Source organism: Nerophis lumbriciformis, linkage group LG34, assembly GCF_033978685.3.
Source record: "Nerophis lumbriciformis linkage group LG34, RoL_Nlum_v2.1, whole genome shotgun sequence".
NCBI lineage: Eukaryota > Metazoa > Chordata > Actinopteri > Syngnathiformes > Syngnathidae > Nerophis > Nerophis lumbriciformis.
In genome coordinates this window covers 5,833,773-5,858,853 of record NC_084581.2, presented here as the reverse complement: position 1 = coordinate 5,858,853, position 25,081 = coordinate 5,833,773, and the positions used below count along the sequence as shown (strand labels likewise).

The 25,081-nt window shown below is 42.3% G+C and overlaps 1 protein-coding gene across 1 annotated transcript; it reads right to left on the bottom strand.

Annotated features, from left to right (window-relative positions):
- btbd9 (BTB (POZ) domain containing 9) lies at nt 1-25,081 on the bottom strand. Its single transcript, XM_061929333.1, has 11 exons — nt 24,897-25,081; nt 24,422-24,618; nt 20,219-20,582; nt 14,641-14,908; nt 14,338-14,557; nt 12,890-13,009; nt 12,697-12,806; nt 12,429-12,618; nt 12,243-12,350; nt 12,055-12,133; nt 1-1,534 (listed from the first exon to the last, which is right to left on the bottom strand). The coding sequence occupies exons 2-11, from the start codon at nt 24,604-24,606 to the stop codon at nt 1,349-1,351; spliced, it is 1,830 nt and encodes a 609-aa protein (XP_061785317.1). The 5' UTR covers nt 24,607-24,618; nt 24,897-25,081; the 3' UTR covers nt 1-1,348.

The following is a 25,081-nucleotide window of genomic DNA, read 5'->3' as shown; positions in this document are numbered from 1 at the left end:
AACATTAATGACAATGTTTACAGGCAGTGAAAAAGCAAACACATCAAAAGTTGTAAATCAGATATATATTACAGTATAATAACAAACCCTGACACCCTCCTGAGGATGCTAATGTTATTCTGTTGGAAGTTCTGTTATGCATCACTGCGTCTATGGCTGCCCCTAAAATAACTACTTCAAACACAGTGAATAGAATGTTTTCCAGCATGTCAGACAGCACAAAAGCAGCTCTTTCAACAGAATTTAATATTACCACCCCCAAGAAAGGGTGTGGTACAGTGCTAATGCTAGGCCTAATCTTGAAGCTCCCACTAGTGTAAAATGATAAGTTGAATTACATCTGAGGAGTGTGTTCTTGGCTTGGTAACAAGCAGAACATGGGAGGACTATTAGCTCCTCGTGGACACAGAGAACAAAGTGCAACAATCAGAGTAGTTTCATTTAAGCGCACGCACGCACACGCACACGCACACGCACACACACACACACACAGACATCTCAAGAGATGAAGAACTTCATTTCACCTCACAGCTCCAGTATTTTACTTCAGTCAAAACACCCAATTTGTGCCTGTTTGAGTCTGTTAAAGTGCCAATAGCAGCTGCTCCTGTAATAGTCTGTTTTCGCTTCTTTGCAGCCTGAGCGCATAAATCATTTGGTCCGAGCCTCTTAGTCCAAATTTTCGTCAACTAATTGGTTTCCTCCTCAGTTTGTGCTAAGAAATGCAATTGCGTAAAATACTCAATTAAGACACGTCAATCTCGCTTTAGTTTGCTCTTGAGGTATAAAAAAAAAAGTTCTCCAGATAAAGGACTGCAAACACTTCGCAGTTTTCATTCCATATGCAAATGCATAATTTGATTAAGTGTTGTTTGCGTACAAACATCACACTTGGCAAAAAGTTGAAGAATTGAGAAATGCAAAATCTACAGGCGTCTTTGATTTTCTGATTTGAAAATAGATTCAATCTGTATTTGTATCTAGGATAAATATTACTCAAAAGATGAATGCCTTAGTGAAAGCACATCGTCATGGTTATCATTCAGCGTTAGCATCGTCTTCTTCCACCACCTTGACTTGAGAAAGGCGCTGAGTCGAAGCCTTCAGAGGACCAAGGTCACCAAAAACGTATCATACGAGTCAGTGGGCATAGAAGCTACCGAGTGGGAAGACAGGAGTATTAAAACACTGCTGCTACACATGCAAGTCTTGAGGCACGCGCACGACAAAGGGCACAGGTTATGACAGCGAGAAGACGCCGTTGAGCAGCGAGGAGGAAAAAGGCTGTGCAAAATGACGGTCCTCCTGACCCCTTCAAAACCTTGGTGGGCGGGAGGAGGGGGTGTTATTAATGATGGGCCTGTGAGGAAGATGAAGACGGGTTGGAGGGCAGCAGGCTCTGAGTGCGGGATGGTCGCTGAGGTCGCGGCGGCAGCGAGGATGTGGCGGCATCTGAAGCGTCCAGGCCTGGGCTGCCTTCTTTGACGTCCGTGTCCAACTGGGCGGGACACTCAAAGTGGACACAGTGGAAGACCTGCAGGGACAACACAGAAGGATGAGCAGGAGTATCAATTGACCTGCTTTGTGGTGGTATGCTGCCCACTTTTGGATGGGAGGATGATCTAATCAGACAACATTAAAAGTAGGGATGATGTTTGATAAGAAATTATCGAGTTCCAGCCTATTATCGAATCCTCTTATCGAACCGATTCCTTATTGATTCTCTTATCGAGTCCAGATAGGTTGTTGTATATGGAAAAAAACACACAATATTTGGTTTGACAAAAGCTCACTTTTATTATATAAGAAAAAAATAAAATCTAATAAATAAATAAATATTGACTGTTACCCAGGGGCGGATTAAGAAATTTTGGCCCCCTGGGCCTGACATGGTCTTGGCCCCTCAACCCCGCGCGTGCACGCGCACACACACGCACGCACTATGCAAGAAATACTGTATACTGTGAACAGACATGCACACTGTACTGTACAGAAGAGTGCACATACTGCACACACACTATTAGGTATACCACACACACAAGCACAGGTTTCACACAGACACAGGTAGGGGGAGGGGATAAATGGCCTAAAAATAAAAATTTTGGAAAATGATTACGCCCACTTCAGTGATGGTGCATTGGGTCATTTGAGAGATATTATGTATTGGAAGTTGGTACCTATCATGAAATAAACCCCCCACCCCACCCAAAAAACTAAATTGGACATGATTTTTGCCCCCTTTTCCTCCCTTCTATCATTAAAAATAAAATAATATCTTAGGAAAACACTTTGGCATAACGGCAGCTGTGCAGCAAATTGAGGCTCAAAGTCTGTATCTATTTTGTGGGAAAGCTTGAGGAGGAGAAGGAGAAAGGTAAAATGATAACACATGCATCGGAGAGCACCACAAAGAAAGGTGTAGGCCAGTTCATGGTACAAGGGCTGCATGCAGGTCAAGATAGCCCATTTCCTCTGCCTGTCTTACCCATTCACCGAGAGACCACTGAGGACATAGAAATGCAAGTGGATATGGGGTTCGAAATACTGGCGTCGGTCAGAGGAGTCAATGTGGAGGATGTTTATAAACTTGTAGATGCACATATGACTGACAGCACAGAGCACAACAAAGGCTTTTCAAAGCTGTTGGCAGAGATGAACAACTTGGAAAAACCAGCAGGGCAGATCTTTTGTGGCACCCACACTACACTGGGCTTCAGCAGTGCCATGAATAAAGTGATGCGGTTGGCGGAGGCCGATATGAAGATGGAGCAAGTGCTACAGAGTTTCATGGTGGATCTGGATGTAGACAGCAAGAATGCTATAGTGGCTGGACAGGCACTGGACATGTCCTGAACTCAGTGTCAGACGTGGCTGCCGAATACTTGGATGAAGTGAAGCAGCTGACAGATCTCATGCTGCCCCATCTGAAGACTGTCCTGGCCAGGCAGAGGATGGACTATGGGATGGATGAGGAGACCTTCCCAATGGACCCTGTCAGTGAACAGGCTAGTAACATTGATGGCACCCCTGTGCACAACATTGGGATGGAGAGACAATGTGGCAAGGTGGACTACAGACTGAATAAGTTGGGCACACTGAACGCAGTCAATAGGTCAATAATTTTACAGAAGAGCCAGGAGCTTCAGAGGTTTCAAGGCAGCAGCACAAGCAAAAAGAGAGGTTGAACTCAACTGGAGTAAACTCATGAAGGCAAAATTCGAGAGTTGGGCTGACGAGAAACAAGAGATGGCTCAAAGACAGGAGAAGAAGAGACTAGACATGCTGGACACACTGAAATCTTTTGGTGGCCCCTTCACGATAGTGGGGAAGTTGAAAAGTTCCTTGTCGATGAAAGTCTGAACAAGAATGCAAGAATGCAAAGCTGCAGAGAATGAAGCTTGAGGTTCAGTTTGCCAGAGAAAGCACCAAGCTTCTGCCTAAAGTCAATCCTATCTTCAGAATCCAGGTGACAGACAGTTCCCAGAAATGGCGAAAGTGCAATTCTCCCAGTCATAATGGATACTTAGAATTTTATGGTGGTGGTAAGTATTCATGAAAACAGGTAGCCTAACATTAGTGAATGGGTGAATTCTGGAAATAACAACCTAAAAATCTTACATAGTGCACCTTTAAGCAAGGGGTTTCTTTCGTGCTTTCAATTTCGCAAAATCATCCACGACATCATTGAAGTCCAACTCTCTTGTCAGCTCACTCTCAATTGCCATTAGAGATAACGCATTTAATCTTTTCTGAGTCATTCTTGTGCGCAGCTCATTTTTGACTCTTGACAAAAGAGAGAATGAGCGTTCTCCCTCACAGTTACTGACCGGTAGAGTGAGAAAAATCTGTAGCGCAATGTATGTATTAGGAAACGTAGGCTGTAGTCCAAAATGTATTATTGTTTTGAGCAGTCCTGAAGGGGTCCTCTCCTCATCAGTGTTGTTGAGCTGTATAAAAGATTTGAACTGTATAAGCTCCTGTCCAAGACTTTCATTGAAGTCAGATGAGTATGATTCAGTGAGAATCTTGGCCTTGTGAAGGACTGAAGCATTGGACTCTGTATCCAAAGAGAAAAGGACACTGAACAAATTGTTCAGATGTTTGTAGGCCTCCAGACGGTGATTAAGGCTTGAACTCAGTTGATCAATAGAGGCAATAAATGTCTCTATTTGAAACAGTTGCCTTCCCTCAAGCACAACATCTGGGGATGCTGATTCATCAGCAAACTTTTTACGTTTCTTCGTCCGTTCAGCCCTGTAAGATGGGGTGCCACCCAACATGTTTAAGGCTTTCTGCTCAAAATGATCAAATAGATCTCTTTGGGAGAGAACAAAGGTGCGCAGAGATTCCAGCAATCTAACTGCTGTACCAAGGTCCATGTCTGCTTTTTGAAGTTGCAGACTTGTGGCCTGAAATCTGGACAGAACAGTGTCCCAAAAGCCTGCCATGAAGGCCATCTCAAGTGAATCCAGCTTCCGCACTAGACTGTCAGCTTCAGTTTGTGTGTCTCGTTTCTCTGTGTCATCAGTGGAAATACCCTGTAGTGCTGCTCTTATTTTACTGTAGTTCTGCCACAGTGCTTTGGTAGATTCTGCACGGCAACTCCAACGCGTGTTGGATAAAGCTTTAAGTGTGAGATCTATGTTGGAATTGCCAAATACCCTGTCCCATCGGTGTGTGGATGCAGTTGTGAAGTTGTAAATAGACTGAATCAAGTCAAAATACTTAGAGACTTCATTTCCACATCTGTCAATGCTGTTGACTCCCACCAAATTCAAAGAGTGAGCTGCACATGGAATAAAGTGTATTAATGGGTTGCTTTTCTTTAAGTGAGCCTGCAACCCATTATACCTCCCTGACATGTTGCTGGCATTATCATAAGCCTGCCCCCTGCAATTTGACAGCTCTAACCCTAGATTTTCCAACACAGACATGACACAGTTAGCCAAACTTTCACCTGTATGGCTAGTAATGGGCTCAAAACCCACAAAGCGTTCAACAACACTGCCCTCTTTGCTAACAAAACGGAATATGAATGTCAATTGGTCCACATGAGATAAATCTGGGGTTGAATCCACAATGATAGAGTAGTATTTGCTTGCTTGCAGTTCATCTGCTATAGCCTGTTTGGTTTTTGCACCCATCAATTCAATGAATTCCTCACAAATGGTGGAGGACAGATATGAGGTATTACCTCGACCCATCTGCCCAAACTTTCTGATGTGATCCTTTAGAAAGGGATCAAATTCAGCCAGGACCTCCAGAATACCAAGGTAGTTCCCATTGAGAGGAGACCCTAACGATTCATTTTTACCCCTAAATGCAAGGCCCCTTTCTGCAAGGAATTTAATGACTGCAACAACTCTTTGTAACACCTGCCTCCAATAGCTGCTCTCTGCCTGAAACTGTTTGAACAGGTCTGCATCAACTGTGGCACCTGTGGCGCGGTTCAAGACTGCTTGCATGCAGGTTATGTGCTCAGCACTTCGCTCATGTTCACCAAATCTTTCTGAGTGTTTCCAATCACAATAGCCTGTCACAAAAGAATGCGTTTTTGGGGAAAACAGTTTGCATGCAAAGCAGTAAACATTACCAGTAGAGGGAGAGTACATCATCCACTCTCTTTGTACTCGTTGTCCATTGGGCAGGTGTGAAGTAAAATGTTCATTGTTTAGGCATCGGGTTTTGCCTCCTAGCCCACTGTTCCTCACAGAAGCTGGATAATGGCTGTGACGGTTGTGAAATGATTTTGCACCTCTTTGAATAAGAACTTCCTTCATTGACTCAGTGAGGGTATCAGCCCATTTAGCGGGATCACTAGGTAGAGTTATAAATGATAAATGATAAATGGGTTGTACTTGTATAGCGCTTTTCTACCTTCAAGGTACTCAAAGCGCTTTGACACTACTTCCACATTTACCCATTCACACACACATTCACACACTGATGGAGGGAGCTGCCATGCAAGGCGCTAACCAGCACCCATCAGGAGCAAGGGTGAAGTGTCTTGCTCAGGACACAACGGACATGACGAGGTTGGTACTAGGTGGGGATTGAACCAGGGACCCTCGGGTCGCGCACGGCCATTCTCCCACTGCGCCACGCCGTCCCTGACACTGTAGATGGTGTTGAAGAAAGATTCAACTAATTTTCTATGCTGTCCAGAGGTGCAGTGACCTCACATTCATCCGAGCAACTGGCTACTGCTGAGTTGGTTGAATCATTAGCATCCGAAGCATTTGGTTCAGTGCGTACACTTGTAGTGGTCTCAGGATCTTGGGAGCTACATGCTAGCTCAGGTGCATTGCTAACCTTAGCTGAATTTGCAGTAGCATTTATAGAATTGCTTTCAGCAGATGTCTTTGTACTGAAGAAGCTGGAGATATTTGGAACACTCTCAAGTAAAACTGATTCCTTTTTTTTCTTTTCTTGCTGAATTTTTTTTCTAGCTCCTCCACTTAGACGTTTATGATCCATATTTCCCTTCTTTCTGTGCACATTGGCTCTTTGCCTATCACAACAGCTTAACCAACTATGTGTGTGTGTGTGTGTGTGTGTGTGTGTGTGTGTGTGTGTGTGTGTGTGTGTGTGTGTGTGTGTGTGAGTGATGCAATTTTCAAAACTAGCAATCTAGCATTAACAGTCAAAAGCAGAAATCAGCTGATTTCTATAAGAACTGATAACAGATTTCCAATCAATGCTAAACTCAAGACAGCGAAAGTCACTAGATGACGTTTTGAGTTGCCAGTCATGTATGGCCAAAAGTCTCTAAATCGAATGCCAACGTTGCTTAATCGCCAACACACTGGGACTCACTGAAGGACTGACAGTGAATAAAAAAAGATGATTAAGATAATTATGTACTTTTCTCTTCTGATATTTTCACTAAGGACCCCAAGCTATCGGCATGCAGCAACAATGTCTGACAGACAGGAGAGCGGAGTGGTCAGTGATGAATGGCAAGGGAACAGACTGATTTGTACTGAGGAGAAAGAGAGAGCCAATTACAGTGAAATAAATTCCAAAAGAGCCAAGTGACTAGCTGAAGGCAGGGACAAATGCCTTGGAGTGACCAACAAGAGTGCAAAGTACCAAATGGCAAAATGTGGGAAGACCAACAGGCAGATCTGCTTTTACCACTTATCTTCACAACCAAAAAGTCGCTAAATGATGTTTTCAGTCGCTAGCCAGGTATGGCCAAAAGACGCGAAATCTAGCGGTAAAGTCGCTCAATCACACTGACAGTGAAACAAATAATTTTTAAAAAGATAGTAATCGTACAATGTCTTGTACTTTTGTCTTCTTTCTTAATATTTCTCAAAGGACACCAAAATGTCGCTATCTGCTGGCAGCTTGCTGGCTATGATGGCAGCAACGATGTCTGCCAGACAGGAGAGAGTGGTCAGTGACGATCGAATCGAGAAAATGACAAAATGGGTCAAAGACCAAAAAGTTATTAACTGACAGCAGTGACAAATGTCAGACTGTAAACTTTTTTGAAAGAAAAGGACAAAATGGGAAGATGCTGATAATAACAGCAAAATGGAAAATATAAGAATTTCCAAGTAATGCTCAACTCAAGTGTGTGTGTGTCGTGTGTATGTGCGCGTTAAACTTCTTGTGGAATGATTTCAAATTATCTCTGAGTCTGAACTGAGGGAAAGGAAACCAAATTTTGAGCAGTCACTCACGAGTTCAAAGTACCAAATGAGGAGATTCTAAAAGAACAGACCGGTTTATGAAAGACTCGATGGGGGAGGGGCACAGCTAAGAATACTTGAGTGAGATTCTGTGATCCAAATTCGAGATAGAGCTTTTTGATAATGATAATTTGTCAGAGTAAGGTTGTGTAATCAAAATTTGAGAATGAGCTTTGCCAATCAATCAAGAATATTTGCATTAAGTTCTGTGATCAAAATTCAGAAACAACCTTTAATAATTGATAAAGAATATGTGAGTGAGGTTGTGTGATCCAATTTGAGAATTAGCTTTGATAATAATGATTGAGAGCCTCTGGCCCTCTGTGGATCGTGGCCGCGGGGCCAAGTTGGCCTGGCCCCTTGGGGCCTCTGACCCTCTATGGATCGGGGCCAAGTTGGCATGACCCCTCGGGGCCTCTGGCCCTCTATGGATCGTGGCCGCGGGGCCAAGTTGGCCTGACCCCTTGGGGCCTCAGGCCCTCTGTGGGTCGCGGCCGCGGGGCCAAGTTGACCTGGCCCGTTGGGGCCTCTTACCCTCTATGGATCGTGGCCGCGGGGCCAAGTTGACCTGGCCTCTTGGGGCCTCTGGCCTTCTGTGGGTCGCAGCCGCGGGGCCAAGTTGGCCTGGCCCTTTGGGGCCTATGACCCTCTGTGGGTCGTGGCCGCGGGGCCAAGTTGACCTGGCCCCTTGGGGCCTCTGACCGTCTATGGATCATGGCCGCGGGGCCATGTTGGCCTGGCCCCTTGGGGCCTCTGGCCCTCTGTGGGTCGCGGCCGCGGGGCCAAGTTGACCTGGCCCCTTGGGGCCTCTGACCCTCTATGGATCATGGCCGCAGGGCCAAGTTGGCCTGGCCCCTTGGGGCCTAAGATAATTATTTTTGCAAAAGTAGTTTTGCATGCGTCGTGGCCGCGGGGCCAAGTTGGCCTGGCCCCTTGGGGCCTAAGATTATTATTTTTGCAAAAGTAGTTTTGCATGCGTCGTGGCCGCGGGGCCAAGTTGGCCTGGCCCCTTGGGGCCTCTGGCCCCCTGGGCCTGGGCCCGGTAGGCCCGTTCATTAATCCACCTATGCTGTTACCCCCCGAAAAAATAAAAAAATACATATTGACTGTTGTTACCCAAAGTATATTAAGTGGGATTTTTCAGAAAAACAAATATATACAGGAACACAAAAACAACCTGTCTCTGTGATCACTATAGGTGTATAAATAATAATATAGTGTTAAATAAAATCAGTCCCTTGGGCACAAAACTTAAAATAATACAGCTCTCCAAAAAGTGCACTTTTGCTGCTATTTGACATAACTGTTTGTTAGATGCTTTGACATTTTTGCACTTTATTTCTTTATTGAAAGAAAATTCTATGAAAAGAAAAGTTGTTTGCAAATGTGGTTACAATGCTAAAAAATGAAAAGTTAAAGCTAAAAAAAGAAATACACTTTATTGAGTTAACATTATTTCTTTATAGGGGGAGAGGTGATGTTATGAGCTAGGCTAGGGAATATAACAACTACACTACCCAGCATGCAACGGGAGTGACGAGCATGCGCGATAGCCCCGAAAAGTGTTGTTGCATGTCGCCACCCGGCAGCTAAGAATGAGGTTATGAGCACGCTGTGAAAGTAAACGTCAAAAACTCAGCCAACACGCCTCGTCTGCATTATTTATAATTAGACAGACAACACATATACAGTGTGAGTTTGTTTTGTTTACAAAGAAAGAAAAACAAAAGTTAAAAAAGGGAAATCATGTCATATATGTTGTATATATATGTATGTATGTGCTGCGGTTGCTTTAAGAACGTTGCGACAGCTGCCGTAAAGGAGGTGCGTTGCTAGCCTGGTTGCTATGTTTCCGGTTGGTCGTAAAAGTGTTCGTCATGTGTTTGTACCCTGCTCAAATCTCTCAGTAAAGTTATTCATTGGATTATACCTTTTGTTTTGAACTTTATTACACCTTGGAGCGCTTTTTCCGGTCCATTGTTTTTCCTGCTTTCGCTATCTGCGCCTAATGACTGAGCTACGTGACATAATTTCTTGTGATGTCCCACGGGGCATTTCTGGTCGGGACGGGATTCGTTCCGAGGGATTCGAATAAAGAACAAACTCTTTTTCTTTACTATAGTGGTCTCGATAACGGGTACCGGTTCTCAAAAAGGGATTCGAGTCCGAGGACTCGGTTCTTTTCTTATCGAACAACCGGGAAAACCGGTTTCGAGTATCATCCCTAATTAAAAGTAAAAGTGGTTTGAATGATTTGTTTTTTCAACCAATACTATAAATACTTAAAGTTAGCCCTGGTTTTTGGTATACCGTCTCGGTTATTATACAGAAAAACATCACGTCCAACAAACTACTCAGTTTGACCACATTAATGGAGTGTTCGAAGAAAGAATCTCAAACTTTGGTGACTCAGTCTCTGTCAAGAATAGGGATGTAACGGTATTGTAAATATTGCGGTATGGTCGTTTCAAAATTCTCACGATAATGCCGTGGCATTTAACGGTATCAAACGAGAACTTGGAGTGCTCCCATCAGTGTAGTTTTTTTCCGGTGCTATTGAGTGGGCCAGTCAGAGAAGTAAACTACCGGTACATCTCCCATGATTCTCTGCGCAGTGCCGGCGAGCACGGCGGAAAACTTTTGGAATCTCCTGCAGAGTTTAAATCAGAAGAATAAGTGTATTTTTGTTGTGAAAAAAAAAATCGAGGAGAAACCATGTTGTTGCAGAATCGTCAGTCCGATGAATGAGTAGACAAAGTTATTTATTTTTGGTGTAACCCATGTGGAAGCACGGACATGCAAAAATACATGTTTGCAGACAGTCGGGGAACACGAGTAATATGATAAGCCACTTAATGAAATGTCAACCGGAAAATATTCTTGATGTGAAACCAAGAAGCCAGAGAGGCCAAACATCAAATTTGTGACGTATATACATTGTTAAAAGTTAAATTGTCAGTTCACCTCCTTTTACTAAACGATTGACTTTTGTCGAGGCTGTTTATATTGTTTCTTATGGGAAAAAACTTGCTTATACAAACTTTTCTATTTACGAACACTGTTATGTTGTTAGTAAATTGAGGTTTCACTGTATATGTATTTTACATCGCATTCTGTATGTAACAATCATTTTCTATTATATGTGTTTTATGTTTATATTTTGGGCTGTCTGGAATAGGTTAATTTGATTTACATTATTTCTTATACGGGGTCTCTGTAGGTTTCAACAAGTTAAATTTAAGACTATAAAACTTTTTTAAGACCAAAATTAATATCAATTAAGACCATTTCACATCCATACAGACAAAAAGTACAAGCAAAGGAAAATCAGAAGGCTGGAATAAATTGTAAGTATATGAATTAATTCAATGCTTTTTGACGTTGGAAAACAAAATGGTTAAACCAACTACATGCACCAAATTCCTCTCTATTGTAAACTAATTGAAAACAATATTAGCAAACATCATAACAGCCATTTTTCATATTTGCCATAGAACTGTTTTCTTTCAAAAGGTGCAGTGTGCTTAATATCAAGTGTTTTCATGTAACAACAACCAGAATGTCAGTAATGGTAGAAGAAAGCACAACAATATATTGTCTGTGGAAGGGACAGTTAGCATCCCTACTAAAGATAATTGGTTAACTTTTGCAATGCTTTTGCAGCAGTCAGAATTGAGCAAACAGATTAAAACATCTACTGTAGTACTACTGGAACTGCACAAAGTTGTGAAAAACAGTGAGTGCAGACAGAGCAATTGTCTAAAAATAAAGAAGGCGATTATGGCTTCATGCATTAAATTGATAGTTCTGTAGCTACAATCGTTGAACTTGCACTTACCCATCTTATGCAAGTTTTTCCCAATGGCTTTTTGTAAAAATGTTTCCACTGCTATGCTAAGCTGTAACAACACACTGCTGTGTGTGCACAGCACACTAGGTATTGGTGCGCAACAAATTCTGACCAGGCAGCACAGATAGCCTACTTTAGTTCCGTTTTCCAGTTCCGTTGTAACGTCCTCAAAAATCAAAACATTTCAAAGAAAGACGGAAGTTTATAAATGTTTTACATAAAAGTAATATTAATAGGTTTTTAAGACATATCACAATCATATTTAAGATCTTTTATTAGATTTTAGAAGAATTTTGACATTTTGAGGCCTTAAATTCAAATTGTTGGATTTAAGACTTGTATACCCCGCAGATACCCTGTAATACCCTGTAATGGGAAAATTGCTTCGGTTTTTGTACCATTTGGACTTTGTTGGACCTTTTGAAAAGATTTACTAACAAACCAAAGGTATTTCTGTACTTTGGAATTATTGGACTATTAGAGGAAGAAGGCTGTGACAAATACCTCATTAGCAGTGTTGTGAGTCCCCACAATGCGGATGAAAGAGGCCGGCTGCTTGTCAAACTTGAGCGTCTGCCATGAGCTGTGACATAGGGAGACAGAAAGGTGCTTACTGTACCCTGACAACAGCCACTCATTATTACTGCATGTGCTAATAAGATTTTTTCCACAAGATACTCTGATTGGCTTACCGACACGCCAGGCGGGTGCGGTCTACCACCTTGGTCCACTCCTGCTGATTAGAGGACACCTCGATGTAGTAACTGTAAGAGCGCTCGTCACAGTCCCACAACAGCAGCCTAAACAAGAAGTCAGAGAACTGAGAATAAGAACTTGATGGAAAAACTTTTAGAAAGACAAACAGAAAGGCAATGCACCTTAACGACCCAACGCAAAAGGGCTGAGCCAGCTGAATGACGATGGCGCCCGAGCCCAGCTGATGGCAGGTGTAGCCCGAGTCCCAGTCGTAGTTTCGAGTGTCGCCGTTGAGCAAGGCGTTTCTGCTGCGACTGACACCCTCGATGACGCTGGCACAGCCCGCCACAGTGGACACGTTCTCGGTGGGCACTGCAGATGCAACACATTAATTATACCTCAGCTGCTGGGCTGCATTTCGACAATTGCAAGAGTTTCTCTGAAACCTACCCAGAAGTCCCTGCTCCAGTGTAAACGAGCGGTTTGTGAACATACACTCAAAAGCCACAAGATGAAAGACCTTATTGACCGTGTTGTGTGTTCCGACAATGCGCACGTACCTGAGCAAAACATCATACAATACGGTGCTATTGTCGTGCTTTATAGAAATGACAAAGTACAAAGAACTGACAATCTGTCTTACCTGCAGACTCGAGACGTGAAAAAGAGATTCTGCCAGGAGCGGCAAAGGTACTTGGAATGGTCTACGACCCGCACCCAGTCCAGCTCGTCCATGGACACCTCAATGTAGTAGGAATAGGAGCTGAAATGAGTATCAAAATGAAGGTCACATCATATCTGCAGCTTTCAACGGTATGCTTGTTTAACACGTGAACAAGTTCAAACATCTAGAAAATATGGCGTCACATTAGTGCCAAAAATCCGAGCGCATAAAAACTGTTATCGCGCGCTGATTCTCCACTTCGTGCGCGCGCGACACCCTTTTGCGCGCGCGCGGTGCCTTTCTGCGCGCGCGCCGTCTCGGTCTGTGCGCGCTCTGTGTACTCCTGGCATCTCTCCTCGCGCTGTCATGTTTCTTTTTGGCACTTTGGGGGCGGGTATGCTTAGACGGCCCCTTCTTTCTGATTGGCTCTGAGCATTTTTCATATGACCAATCATTCTCCAGCGCGTTGTAGCCATCTTACCTCGGACAGCTAGCCTCAATCATTACATTGATGTCAATGGTACATGTACTAATTAAATTACCATAACTTGCTCGATTTTCGACCAATTTACAAACGGTTTGCCTTGTTACAAATCTTATTACATGTAGATATGACATAGGATGCTGTACCTGTTGAAATTACCTCTTTCGCTTTAAAAAAAAAAAAAAGACTTAATTGTGCAACATAGTTGTGTAGGGTCAGTGTTAGTCAGTTCTCTGATTATTTTAAACTGTTTCAGAATACATTATTAAAAGCTATTTTTAACATTTTAAAAACAAAATTCAAAGATTATTTCATTAATTTTATGGCTGAATCAAAAGAAATTCCATAAATTAGAAAACAAATGTTCAAGAAGAAGTGAAAATATAAAATAATGTTATGGTTGGATGTTATTGCTGGTGGATTAGTTCTGGCTGAAAGATGTGATTATGGTGTTTGTTGTCTTATTATTTATTTGGGTCACATTTTGTATTACCCTGTATTGTGTTTATGTGGTATGAAATAACCTTCATCAGCGCGCGACATGTTTTTACCCACTTCTTCCTCCGTAAATCTTGATACATATTGACGATGACCCGCCCTGCTATACTTCTGATTGGCTCTGAGCATTTTTCAGCATTTTTCGCTTGACCAATCAGAAAGAAGGGGCCGTCCAAGCATACCCGCCCCCAAAGTGCCAAAAAGAAACATGACAGCGTGAGGAGAGATGCCAGGAGTACACAGAGAGCGCACAGACCGAGACGGCGCGCGCACAGAAAGGCACCGCGCGCGCGCAAAAGGGTGTCGCGCGCGCGCACAAAGTGGAGAATCAGCGCGCGATAACAGTTTTTATGCGCTCGGATTTTTAGCACTAATGTGACGCCATAAGAAAACTTCAAGACAGAAGCAGCAAAGGTTCATCAAGTCATTTGTGAGGCGTCTTTACCGACTGTCTCTGTCCCACAGCAACAGGCGCACATGGTTGATAATGGATGGCTGGCCCAGTTTGACCTGGATCCCGGCCCTGCCGTCCTCTTCGATGGGGTGTCTGGAGAAGCCGTGGTCCAGGTCATAGTTCTGAGTGTCGCCGTCCAGCAGAGCCGACTTGAGCTCACCTTTCACCACCTGAGCTCCATGCTTCATGGTGGCGATGTTCTCCTCCGGTACTGAAAGCCAAACAGACAACCGATAGAAACACAATGGTACGGTGACATGATCAGACGTCAGACGGTCTATGAGAATCACGGACTTAGCATGCCGCGAAAGTTTAGGTCCATGTTTCGGCTCTCGGAGCGCAGCTTGATGGCGTCCAGCAGGTCATCTGGGCTCAGGAGGCCAGACGGTCGAACTATGTTCAGCATCTCCGTCAGGGTCATGAGCGGCAGACGCACCGCCGCCATCACTTCCTGAGTCTCTGGGCCTTCGGCGTACTGCTGGCACCAGCGACACAAGGCCTGAAAGATCTCCCTCTCGCTGGCAGCAAAAGAGTCGCGGCGGACCACCGTCAGCAGAGCCGTCTGCGCACACAACGTTTGTTGACACATACGACCAACGTCATGACAGCTTTGTAAAACTGTACAAAACACTCCTCCATCCATCCATTTTCTACCGCTTGTCCCTCTCGCATATACTATTTACAGTGGGGCAAAAAAGTATTTTGTCAGTCAAAAATTTTACAAGTTCTCTCACTTAAAAATATGAGAGAGGCCTGTAATTTCTATCATAGGTATACCTCAACTATGACAGACAAAATGAGAAAAGAAATCCAGAAAATCACATTTTTAAAGAATTTATTTGCAAATTATGGTGGAAACAAGTGTGTGTGTGTGTATATATATATATATATATATATATATATATATATATATATATATATATATAAATATACAAACCCCGTTTCCATATGAGTTGGGAAATTGTGTTAGATGTAAATATAAACGGAATACAATGATTCGCAAATAATTGTATTTGATGTTCAAACTGATACTTTTTTTTTTGTTGCAAATAATCATTAACTTTAGAATTTGATGCCAGCAACACGTGACAAAGAAGTTGGGAAAGGTGGCAATAAATACTGATAAAGTTGAGGAATGCTCATCAAACACTTATTTGGAACATCCCACGGGTGTGCAGGCTAATTGGGAACAGGTGGGTGCCATGATTGGCTGTAAAAACAGCTTCCCAAAAAATGCTCAGTCTTTCACAAGAAAGGATGGGCCGAGGTACACCCCTTTGTCCACAACTGAGTGAGCAAATAGTCAAACAGTTTAAGAACAACGTTTCTCAAAGTGCAATTGCAAGAAATTTAGGGATTTCAACATCTACGGTCCATAATATCATCAAAAGGTTCAGAGAATCTGGAGAAATCACTCCACGTAAGCGGCATGGCCGGAAACCAACATTGAATGACCGTGACCTTCGATCCCTCAGACGGCACTGTATCAAAAACCGACATCAATCTCTAAAGGATATCACCACATGGGCTCAGGAACACTTCAGAAAACCACTGTCACTAAATACAGTTCGTCGCTATATCTGTAAGTGCAAGTTAAAGCTCTACTATGCAAAGCGAAAGCCATTTATCAACAACATCCAGAAACGCCGCCGGCTTCTCTGGGCCCGAGATCATCTAAGATGGACTGATGCAAAGTGGAAAAGTGTTCTGTGGTCTGACGAGTCCACAATTCAAATTGTTTTTGGAAATATTCGACATCGTGTCATCCGGACCAAAGGGGAAGCGAACCATCCAGACTGTTATCGACACAAAGTTAAAAAGCCAGCATCTATGATGGTATGGGGGTGCATTAGTGCCCAAGGCATGGGTAACACACACATCTGTGAAGGCACCATTAATGCTGAAAGGTACATACAGGTTTTGGAACAACATATGCTGCCATCTAAGTGCCGTCTTTTTCATGGACGTCCCTGCTTATTTCAGCAAGACAATGCCAAGCCACATTCAGCACGTGTTACAACAGCGTGGCTTCGTAAAAAAAGACTGCGGGTACTTTCCTGTCCCGCCTGCAATCCAGACCTGTCTCCCATCGAAAATGTGTGGCGCATTATGAAGCGTAAAATACGACCCCGGACTGTTGGAACGACTGAAGCTCTACATAAAACAAGAATGGGAAAGAATTCCACTTTCAAAGCTTCAACAATTAGTTTCCTCAGTTCCCGATCGTTTATTGAGTGTTGTTAAAAGAAAAGGTGATGTAACACATTGGTGAACATGCCCTTTCCCAACTACTTTGGCACGTGTTGCAGCCATGAAATTATCAGTTAATTATTATTTGGAGGAAAAAAAAAAAGTTTATGAGTTTGAACATCAAATATCTTGTCTTTGCAGTGCATTTAATTGAATATGGGTTGAAAAGGATTTGCAAATCATTGTATTCCGTTTGTATTTACATCTAACACAATTTCCCAACTCATATGGAAACGGGGTTTGTACATACATACACATACATACCAGTGACGTGCGGTGAGGTTCATGGCTGGTGAGGCACTGACTTCATCACAGTCAGATTTACAAACATATGAACCCTAAAGAGTATCTCATTCACCATTTGATTGGCAGCAGTTAACGGGTTATGTTTAAAAGCTCATACCAGCATTCTTCCCTGCTTGGCACTCAGCATCAAGGGTTGGAATTGGGGGTTAAATCACCAAAAATGATTCCCGGGCGCACACGTACCTAAGCTCCCACATACATTTACACATATACATATACTGTACATACACTCATGCATATACAGTCATGGCCAAAAATATTGGCAGCCCTGCATTTCTGTCAGATAATGCACCACTTCTCCCAGAAAATTGTTGAAATTACAAATGCTTTGGTATTCACATGATTATTTCTTTTGTTTGCATTGGAACAACATAAAAAAATAACCCATCCATCCATTTTCTACCGCTTGTCCCTAACCAAAAAAGCCAAATCTGATATTTTACACAAAACTCCAAAAATAGACTGGACAAAATTATTGGCACCTTTTCAAAATTGTAAGAAATAGTTGTATTCTAAACATGTGATGCTCCTTTAATATGTAGTTAAACTCACCTGTAGCAAGTAACAGGTGCTGGCAATATAGAAATCACACTTGCAGCCAGTTAAAATGGAGAAAAGTTGACTCAACCTTTGTGTTGTGTGTACCACACGGAACATGGAGAAAAGAAAGAAGAGCAAAGAACTCTCAGATGATTTGAAAACCAATATTGTGGAAAAGCATTGACAATCTCAAGGCTACAAGTCCATCTCCAGAAATCTAAATGTTCCTGTGCCTACTGTGCGCAATGTCATCAAGAAGTTTAAAGCCTGTGGTACTGTCGCTAACCTCCCTGAACGTGGACGGAAGAGAACAATTGATGAAAGACTGCAAAGAAGGATTGTTAGAATTCTGGATAAAGAACCTCGATCCACTTCCAAACAAATTCAAGCTGACCTGCAGACACAGGGTACAACAGTGTCAGCTCGCACTATCTGTCGCCATCTCAATGAAAAGGGACGCTATGGTAGGAGACCCAGGAGGACCTCGCTGCTGACACAGAGATATAAAAAAGCAAGACTGGAGTTTGCAAAAACTTACCTGAGGAAGCCAAAATCCTTCTGGGAGAACATCCTGTGGACAGATGAGACTAAAGTGGAGCTTTTTGGTAAAGCACATCATCACACTGCTTACAGAAAACAAAATGAGGCCTTTAAAGAAAAGAACACCATCCCTACAGTCAAACATGGTGGATGTTCACTGATGTTTTGGGGTTGCTTTGCTGCTTCTGGTACCGAATGCCTTGAGTGTGTGCATGGCATCATGAAATCTGAGGACTACCAAAGAATTTTGGGGCATAATGTAGGGCCCAGTGTCAGAAAGGTGGGTCTCTGTCAGAGGTCATAGGTCTTCCAGCAGGACAACGACCCAAAGCATACTTCAAAAAGCACACAACAATGGTAAGACAAAGCGCTGGAGAGTTCTGAAGTGGCCATCAATGAGTCCAGATCTAAATTCTGTAGAACCTCTGTGGAGAGATCTAAAAACAGAAGTTGGGAGAAGGCACCCTTCAAATCTGAAAGACCTGAAGCAGTTTGCAAAAGAAGAGTGGTCCAAAATTCCAGTAGCAAGGTGTAAGAAACTCATTGATGGTTACAGGAAGCGATTGATTTCAGTATTTTATTTCCAAAGGGTGTGCTACCAAATATTAAGTTGAGAGTGCCAATAATTTTGTCCAGTCCATTTATGGAGTTCTGTGTAAAATAATATCAGATTTGGCTTTTTGTTGTTGTTGTTGTTGTTGTTGTTGTTGTTGTGCTGTTTCAATGCAAACAAAAGAAAAACATGTGAATACCAAAGCATTTGTAATTTCAACAATTTTCTGGGAGAAGTGGTGCATTATCTGACAGAAATGCAGGGGTGCCAATATTTTTGGCCATGACTCTAATCACGCTTAATCAAACATATAATAACGTTGCCCCCCAAGGGGAAACTGGGTAAAACACGGCACACTGATAAAGCTTAACCTATTGTTACTATAACAATCTACAAGATTTAATATAGTTTGCTTCTCTTTCTTCCCCTCCATTTATCTGCTTTCTTTTGTAATCCAAGTTGTCATTACATATATGTATTGTTGCATTTAAAACAATTGCATTGTTGATAATAGAGGTAATTATTATTATTATTCATTATCAATAGTGCTATTTCTATTGGTAATGCTCCATTTGCAATAATGTCTTATTAATATTTACTTCACTAACTGCTTTTTGTTATCATTTTTCGTATCATATTTGTACATATCGTATTTGCTGATGTTGTTCTTTTTTTTTTTTTGTTGTCTCTGTATTATCCCCCTCTTGGCCCTGCAATGTCCCCCTCTGTCATCCTTTTTTCTTCTTTCTACCCCCTCCTGCTCCAGTCCGGCTGCGCCAAACATGAAATAAATCCATTTACTAAAGTCAAATACAAGTAAGGCAACAAGAGAAGTATCCCACACTTCTCTTTTATAAAATAAATCTGTACAGCATATATGGGCATCTACATCAACAATATGATTTGCCTGAGGTGGCTGGACAGGACAAAAAAAAGAAAAAAAAGAGTGCGCCATTTGACCAATCATTGAAGCTTTTGCCTGAAACCAAGTTGGTCACACTCTCTTTATACACGACTCTGACGCACACGAGGACAACATGCACACTCCACACAGAGATGTCCAAACGGAGGTTCAAAGACGCACACGGCCTAAAGTTACAAATTATTTTCGGTTGTAACGTCAAAGGATTTAGGATACTTTACACAGACTTGAACAAGAAATGCATTAATTAACTTGAAAAACCTTTCTCTTCAACTTTCTCTCCTTACTTTTGATGGGCGTCAACTCTCGTTTAGGTGTGCAACCATCTGTAGCGTTCCTGGCACGCGATTTAGATGCATGGAACGTTTTTGTGATATTTGAGGTTTTTCAAACTTATTATTAGTGCGTAAATAATACACTATATACATTCATTAACCACATACCTTTGTTTTCATGTTAAAAAAAACGTATATCGGAAAAGGGGCGGCATTTATCTTGCGCACGATCAGTTACATGTAGGGGAAACACTGTATATATTTAGCCAATTGTGCCAATTATACAATGTAATTTACTTGCCCCGTTACCACATATTGATTGCCAATGTCTGGCAAACAATGTGTTCGTTATAGTGGTGTGCAACTGCACAGCATCTTGCTTGAAGTTCAACCTAATATTTTGATGCTTTCTCTTTGAATTGGTCAAGTGTTCCTAATCTTGTGACCACTGAGTGTATTGTACAGTATCATTATGTCGCCTCTTACCTTGGAAAGTGTCAAGAAGCCGTCAGAGTTGAGAACTTCCGGTGCGTGTTTGTCCATGTAGGAACAGCAGGCGGCGCTGAGCGTGCTGAGAGAGTACAGGCTGGCCACATCGAACACCAAGCAGACATTATTGTTGTGCAGGATGGTGCGGAGGAAGTCAGAGATGGAGTCCTCTAGTGGCTGGAGGCCGTAGCGGTGGGCCAGGCCGAGGAAGTCGAGCAACACCTCTTCGCGAGCCGAGCTGAGGCTTGCGCGGCCGGTGTACAAGTAGTTAAGCAGCATGGAGAATGCCTCTGCCTGCGTCTCCTCTAGACAAATCTCTGCTTGGGGCTGCGACTCTTTCATTCCGCCATACAAGAGGGCCCTGAAGGAAAACCATGTTTATTTGTTGTTGTCGTCCTCGAGTATTGTTTTGTGCAGTCACATAGGACCGGACAATTAATCCAATTTTAATTTTGCTTTCAACAATGGCTTCTCACGATTAAGAAAATAAAATCACCGATTAATGGGCCACGCAACATGCATGCCAATTCCGGAGATTGTGACGGTGAAAGAGATGAGGTGCGAATGGGTGAAAAGAGAGCATGTGTACTAGAAGTGTGGGATCTTACCATGGTTGCTATTTTTATAGACACAGCGCTAGTATGCAGAATGAATAATCACTAAACTCAATAAAAGTAGTAAAGCAAATGATTTCCGGGTTGACGTAACTGCAGACGGAGTCACATAATTGGACAATAAAACGGAATTTGTTGATAAAGGCAATATAATATCATAAAATGTTGTCATTGTTAGGAAAAGAGACATTTATTTGGGACAATAATGAGTCCACGAGCGCTCATTTATCCGACACACTCATAACGCCGGCAGTCCTGAATTACGCAATGTCACAATGAACAGCAGCACAGCACACTTCCCCCTTCACAATAACAGCGTGGTGCGCCACATCTGGTCTGGCTGCGCTAACAAAATAAAGATTTCGAAAAAGAACCTTAGACAAGCATAATGTACTTAAAGCACTTATTGATACATTTGTACAATTATTATGCTCTGACCTAAAATATTGGTAAAAAATAGTCCAAAGATGCGCCAATAAATGTAAAGATTTTTGCATTTAATAAATAAACATGTTATTAGTACATGTTATTTGACACAAAAAGCACACACTCTATGATGGTAAAAATGTTTACAGTATTGCTTAATACTCATGTTTTCAAATTAATGAATAATCGTGATTACAGTATTGCTTAATAAATATACTTTACTACTAGTCACATGTAAACTACAAAGGACTTGGAGAGAAATGACAGAAGAAAATACAGCATAGCACATCAATGTCAACATGCCGTGCTTAATTCCTTGCAAAGTGAAACTTGTACTTTAAGCACTATGATCCTGTGATGTGCAATATGATTATGTGGCTTTTATCACCTTTGAACTTCCTGCGACTTAAAAGTCCAACAGTTCAGCAACACTTTTGCACACTATTGCATCAGGACCAGTAAGGTTATAAGAACGATAACATAAAATTAATATTAGCATTTGTCCACTGATCTGTGGTATAATATATTTTCTGTATTATGTCAATCTTTCTGACAATTCTCGCAAGTTCCTTCTATACTCAGCACCAATGTGTTAGCTGAAGTCTGCAAAATACCAATGTGATACCACTCCCCATGTGGAGGATTATATTATATATATAATCATATATCTAATTTTTAACAGCTGTACTTGCAAGCAAAACAGAGTTTGGCATTTTCTGGAAGGCCAATGCCTCAGCTTAAAGCCAAATATGTTTCAATGTGTTAGTGTGTAAAGGTACGCCATCGTAATGGTTCGGTGACGGTCGGGTACAAGTTAGGTACGGTAAGGGAAACAAATGCAAAACATGAAACTGCCTAGCTAAACTGATAATTTTTTAATGTGTCATATTTGAATGTGGAAACTGATGGCAATTAATTATCAAATAAAAAATAAATATGATATACCAGTGTATGCCATAAATGCATGTGGGCCGCCACAAACACACCCGGAGCTACATGCAGCTTTTAAAAACATCATAAAAGTACGGTCAGTGAACATAGCTTGTTGAACCACGCCGAACAACTTTAATATTTGTAATTTACATTATGCCTTTTAGCACTTATTTTGTCAAATTGTATTTGTACAATCTGCAGTGGGCTGCGATCATGCCCATAGGCTGAAATTTGGTGTCCTGACTCTGGCCTCTCCTTGACACCACACAGTGGACGTGTTCTGCACACTTCTAAGTCTCACTTTCCATGGCCACTTCTTTGCCTACTGATACTCTCCAGGGTCGTGGAGGTGCCCCGTACACTGCATCTGCGCCATGTATCCCATGTGAAAACTGTGATTATGAGTACATGTGGCTCAGTGGCCTAGTGTTTAGAGTGTCCGCCCTGAGATCAGTAGGTCGTGAGTTCAAACCCCGGCCGAGTCATACCAAAGACTATAAAAATGGGAGCCATTACCTCCCTTGTTGGCACTCAGCATCAAGGGTTGGAATTGGGGGTTAAATCGCCAAAATGATTACCGGGCACGGCCACCGCTGCTGCTCATTGCTCCCCTCACCTCCCAGGGGGTGAACAAGGGGATGGGTCAAATGCAGAGGTTAATTTCACCACACCTAGTGTGTGTGTGTGTGACTATCATTGATACTTTAACTTTAACATGTACATACACCACTACTCTATATGTTTTTTGTGTAAGTGTGAGAAACGCTGATGGGATATGAAACATTACGGGTTTTTTGAATGGGAAATTCCCAAAGAAGCCAGTGAACCTCACAGCACCTCCAGGCAACTACAACCCTAGACTAACACCCTCCCCCCACCACATCCCACCTCCCCGGATTGTAAATAATCAAATGTTCAAACTTGTTCTTATGCTTTCTGAGCTCACTATGTTCACTGCTCGCTGTACATATCCTATGAAGTCAGACCTACACTGTTTCAATGTCCATTTCTCAGATGATATAATTGTTGATGACTGAAGTGCTGATATAAACCAAACCTAACCCCCCACATCCCACCTCCCGGATTGTAAATAATGTAAATAATTCAATGTATATACTCTGATAATTAACTTGTGTGATGCCTGTATTATGCTGATAGTATATATTTATACCATGAATTGATTAACGTGGACCCCGACTTAAACAAGTTGAAAAACTTATTCGGGTGTTACCATTTAGTGGTCAATTGTACGGAATATGTACTGTACTGTGTTAAAAAGTACCAATGATTGTCACACCACACACACTAGGTGTGGTGACATTTGTCATCTGCATTTGACCCATCCCATTGTTCACCCCCTGGGAGGTGAGGGGAGCAGTGGGCAGCAGCGGTGCCATGCCGGGAATCATTTTTGGTGATTTAACCCCCAATTCCAACCCTTGATGCTGAGTGCCAAGCAGTGAGGTAATGGGTCCCATTTTTATAGTCTTTGGTATGACTCGGCCGGGGTTTGAACTCACAACCCGCACTAAAAGTACACCTCCAGGCAACTTCAATCCTAAACTAACACCCTCCCCGGATTGTTAATAATCAAATGTAAACAATCAAATGTAGATACTTTTCTTATGCCTTCTGATCTCTCTCTCTCTCTCTCTCTACTACTTGTTGTACATATCCTACCAAGTCAGACCTACACTATTTCAATATCCATTTCTCTGTTCTCAATTGTTGATGACTGATAACAACCAAACCTAATCCCCCCCGCCCTCCCCTCCACACCCAAATAATTCAATGTATATACCCTGATGATTATCTTGTGTGATGACTGTATTATGATGATAGTATATATGATAGTATATATCTGTGTCATGAATCAATTTAAGTGGACCCCGACTTAAACAAGTTGAAAAACTTATTTGGGTGTTACCATTTAGTGGTCCATTGTACGGAATATGTACTTCACTGTGCAACCTACTAATAAAAGTCTCAATCAATCAAACCTACCGATTTTAGGGCGGACACTCTAACCACTAGGCCACTGAGTAGTGCAATCTACTAATAAAAGTCTCAATCAAAAAAGAAGCATCAGTGATCATCACTATTAGGGTGAGTTACTGGGATAACAGGCAGTTGTTGATTGACAGTTACATGAGCACATATCAGTACTGTAATGTTCATTAGTGATTAAAAATAAGTGAGCAGGAAACAGTGATTGTTGGCGGAGTACCTGAAGTAGTGGCATCGGGCGGCCAGGATAACGTTATGTGCAGGAAAGCGCTTCCCCTCCACGATGAAGGTGACATCGCTGTATTGCTCGCAGAGCGCCAGAGGTCCCAGCTGCTCCGACAGCAGGTGGATGTGGTCGATCTCCGATACGGAGGCCAGCGGCCGCAGAGGATGGCTGTTGCTCATAGTGGCCGCCTGCTGCGTTTCATCAGCACACAAACACATTAGTAAACTGCTAACGGCTAGGCTACATGCTAACGAGGAAGCTACTGGAGTAATAGGCTAGTTTTAAAGCGCAGCATTACATCTAAAACCAGAGCTTGTAACTTCCAAGTCTATCATTATGTCCATTCTGTAGCGGACAAAACATGAAGCTTTTTAGCGACTAGTTCAAAGATGTCGTCGGACATTTGAAACGCGAAGAGACGTTAGCTTCCAGCATTCGGCTTTAACATTCATTCCGCGCTATCACTTACCAAGCAGCTCACAAATTAACGGTTGAATTACTCAGAAATGCCCACAGTATCCAAAAAAATTGACTTATTTTTCTCCGAGTTGAAAAGTAAATATCCCAACTACGCTTGAATGTGTCGGACATCACACTGTGATGACAGTGGAAAGCAATTCTGGGTCATTGGCAGCTACTTCCGGTTCAAGCCTT

Excerpts from the sequence above, each read along its gene's own strand:
- btbd9 (XM_061929333.1), bottom strand. The coding sequence starts at position 24,606 with ATGAGCAACAGCCATCCTCTGCGGCCGCTGGCCTCCGTATCGGAGATC. Across the intron at positions 14,909-20,218 it reads GCTTCTTGACACTTTCCAAG|ACGGCTCTGCTGACGGTGGT; the intron begins GTAAGAGGCGAC and ends TTGTGTGCGCAG. Across the intron at positions 12,619-12,696 it reads ACTGGAGCAGGGACTTCTGG|TGCCCACCGAGAACGTGTCC; the intron begins GTAGGTTTCAGA and ends TTGCATCTGCAG.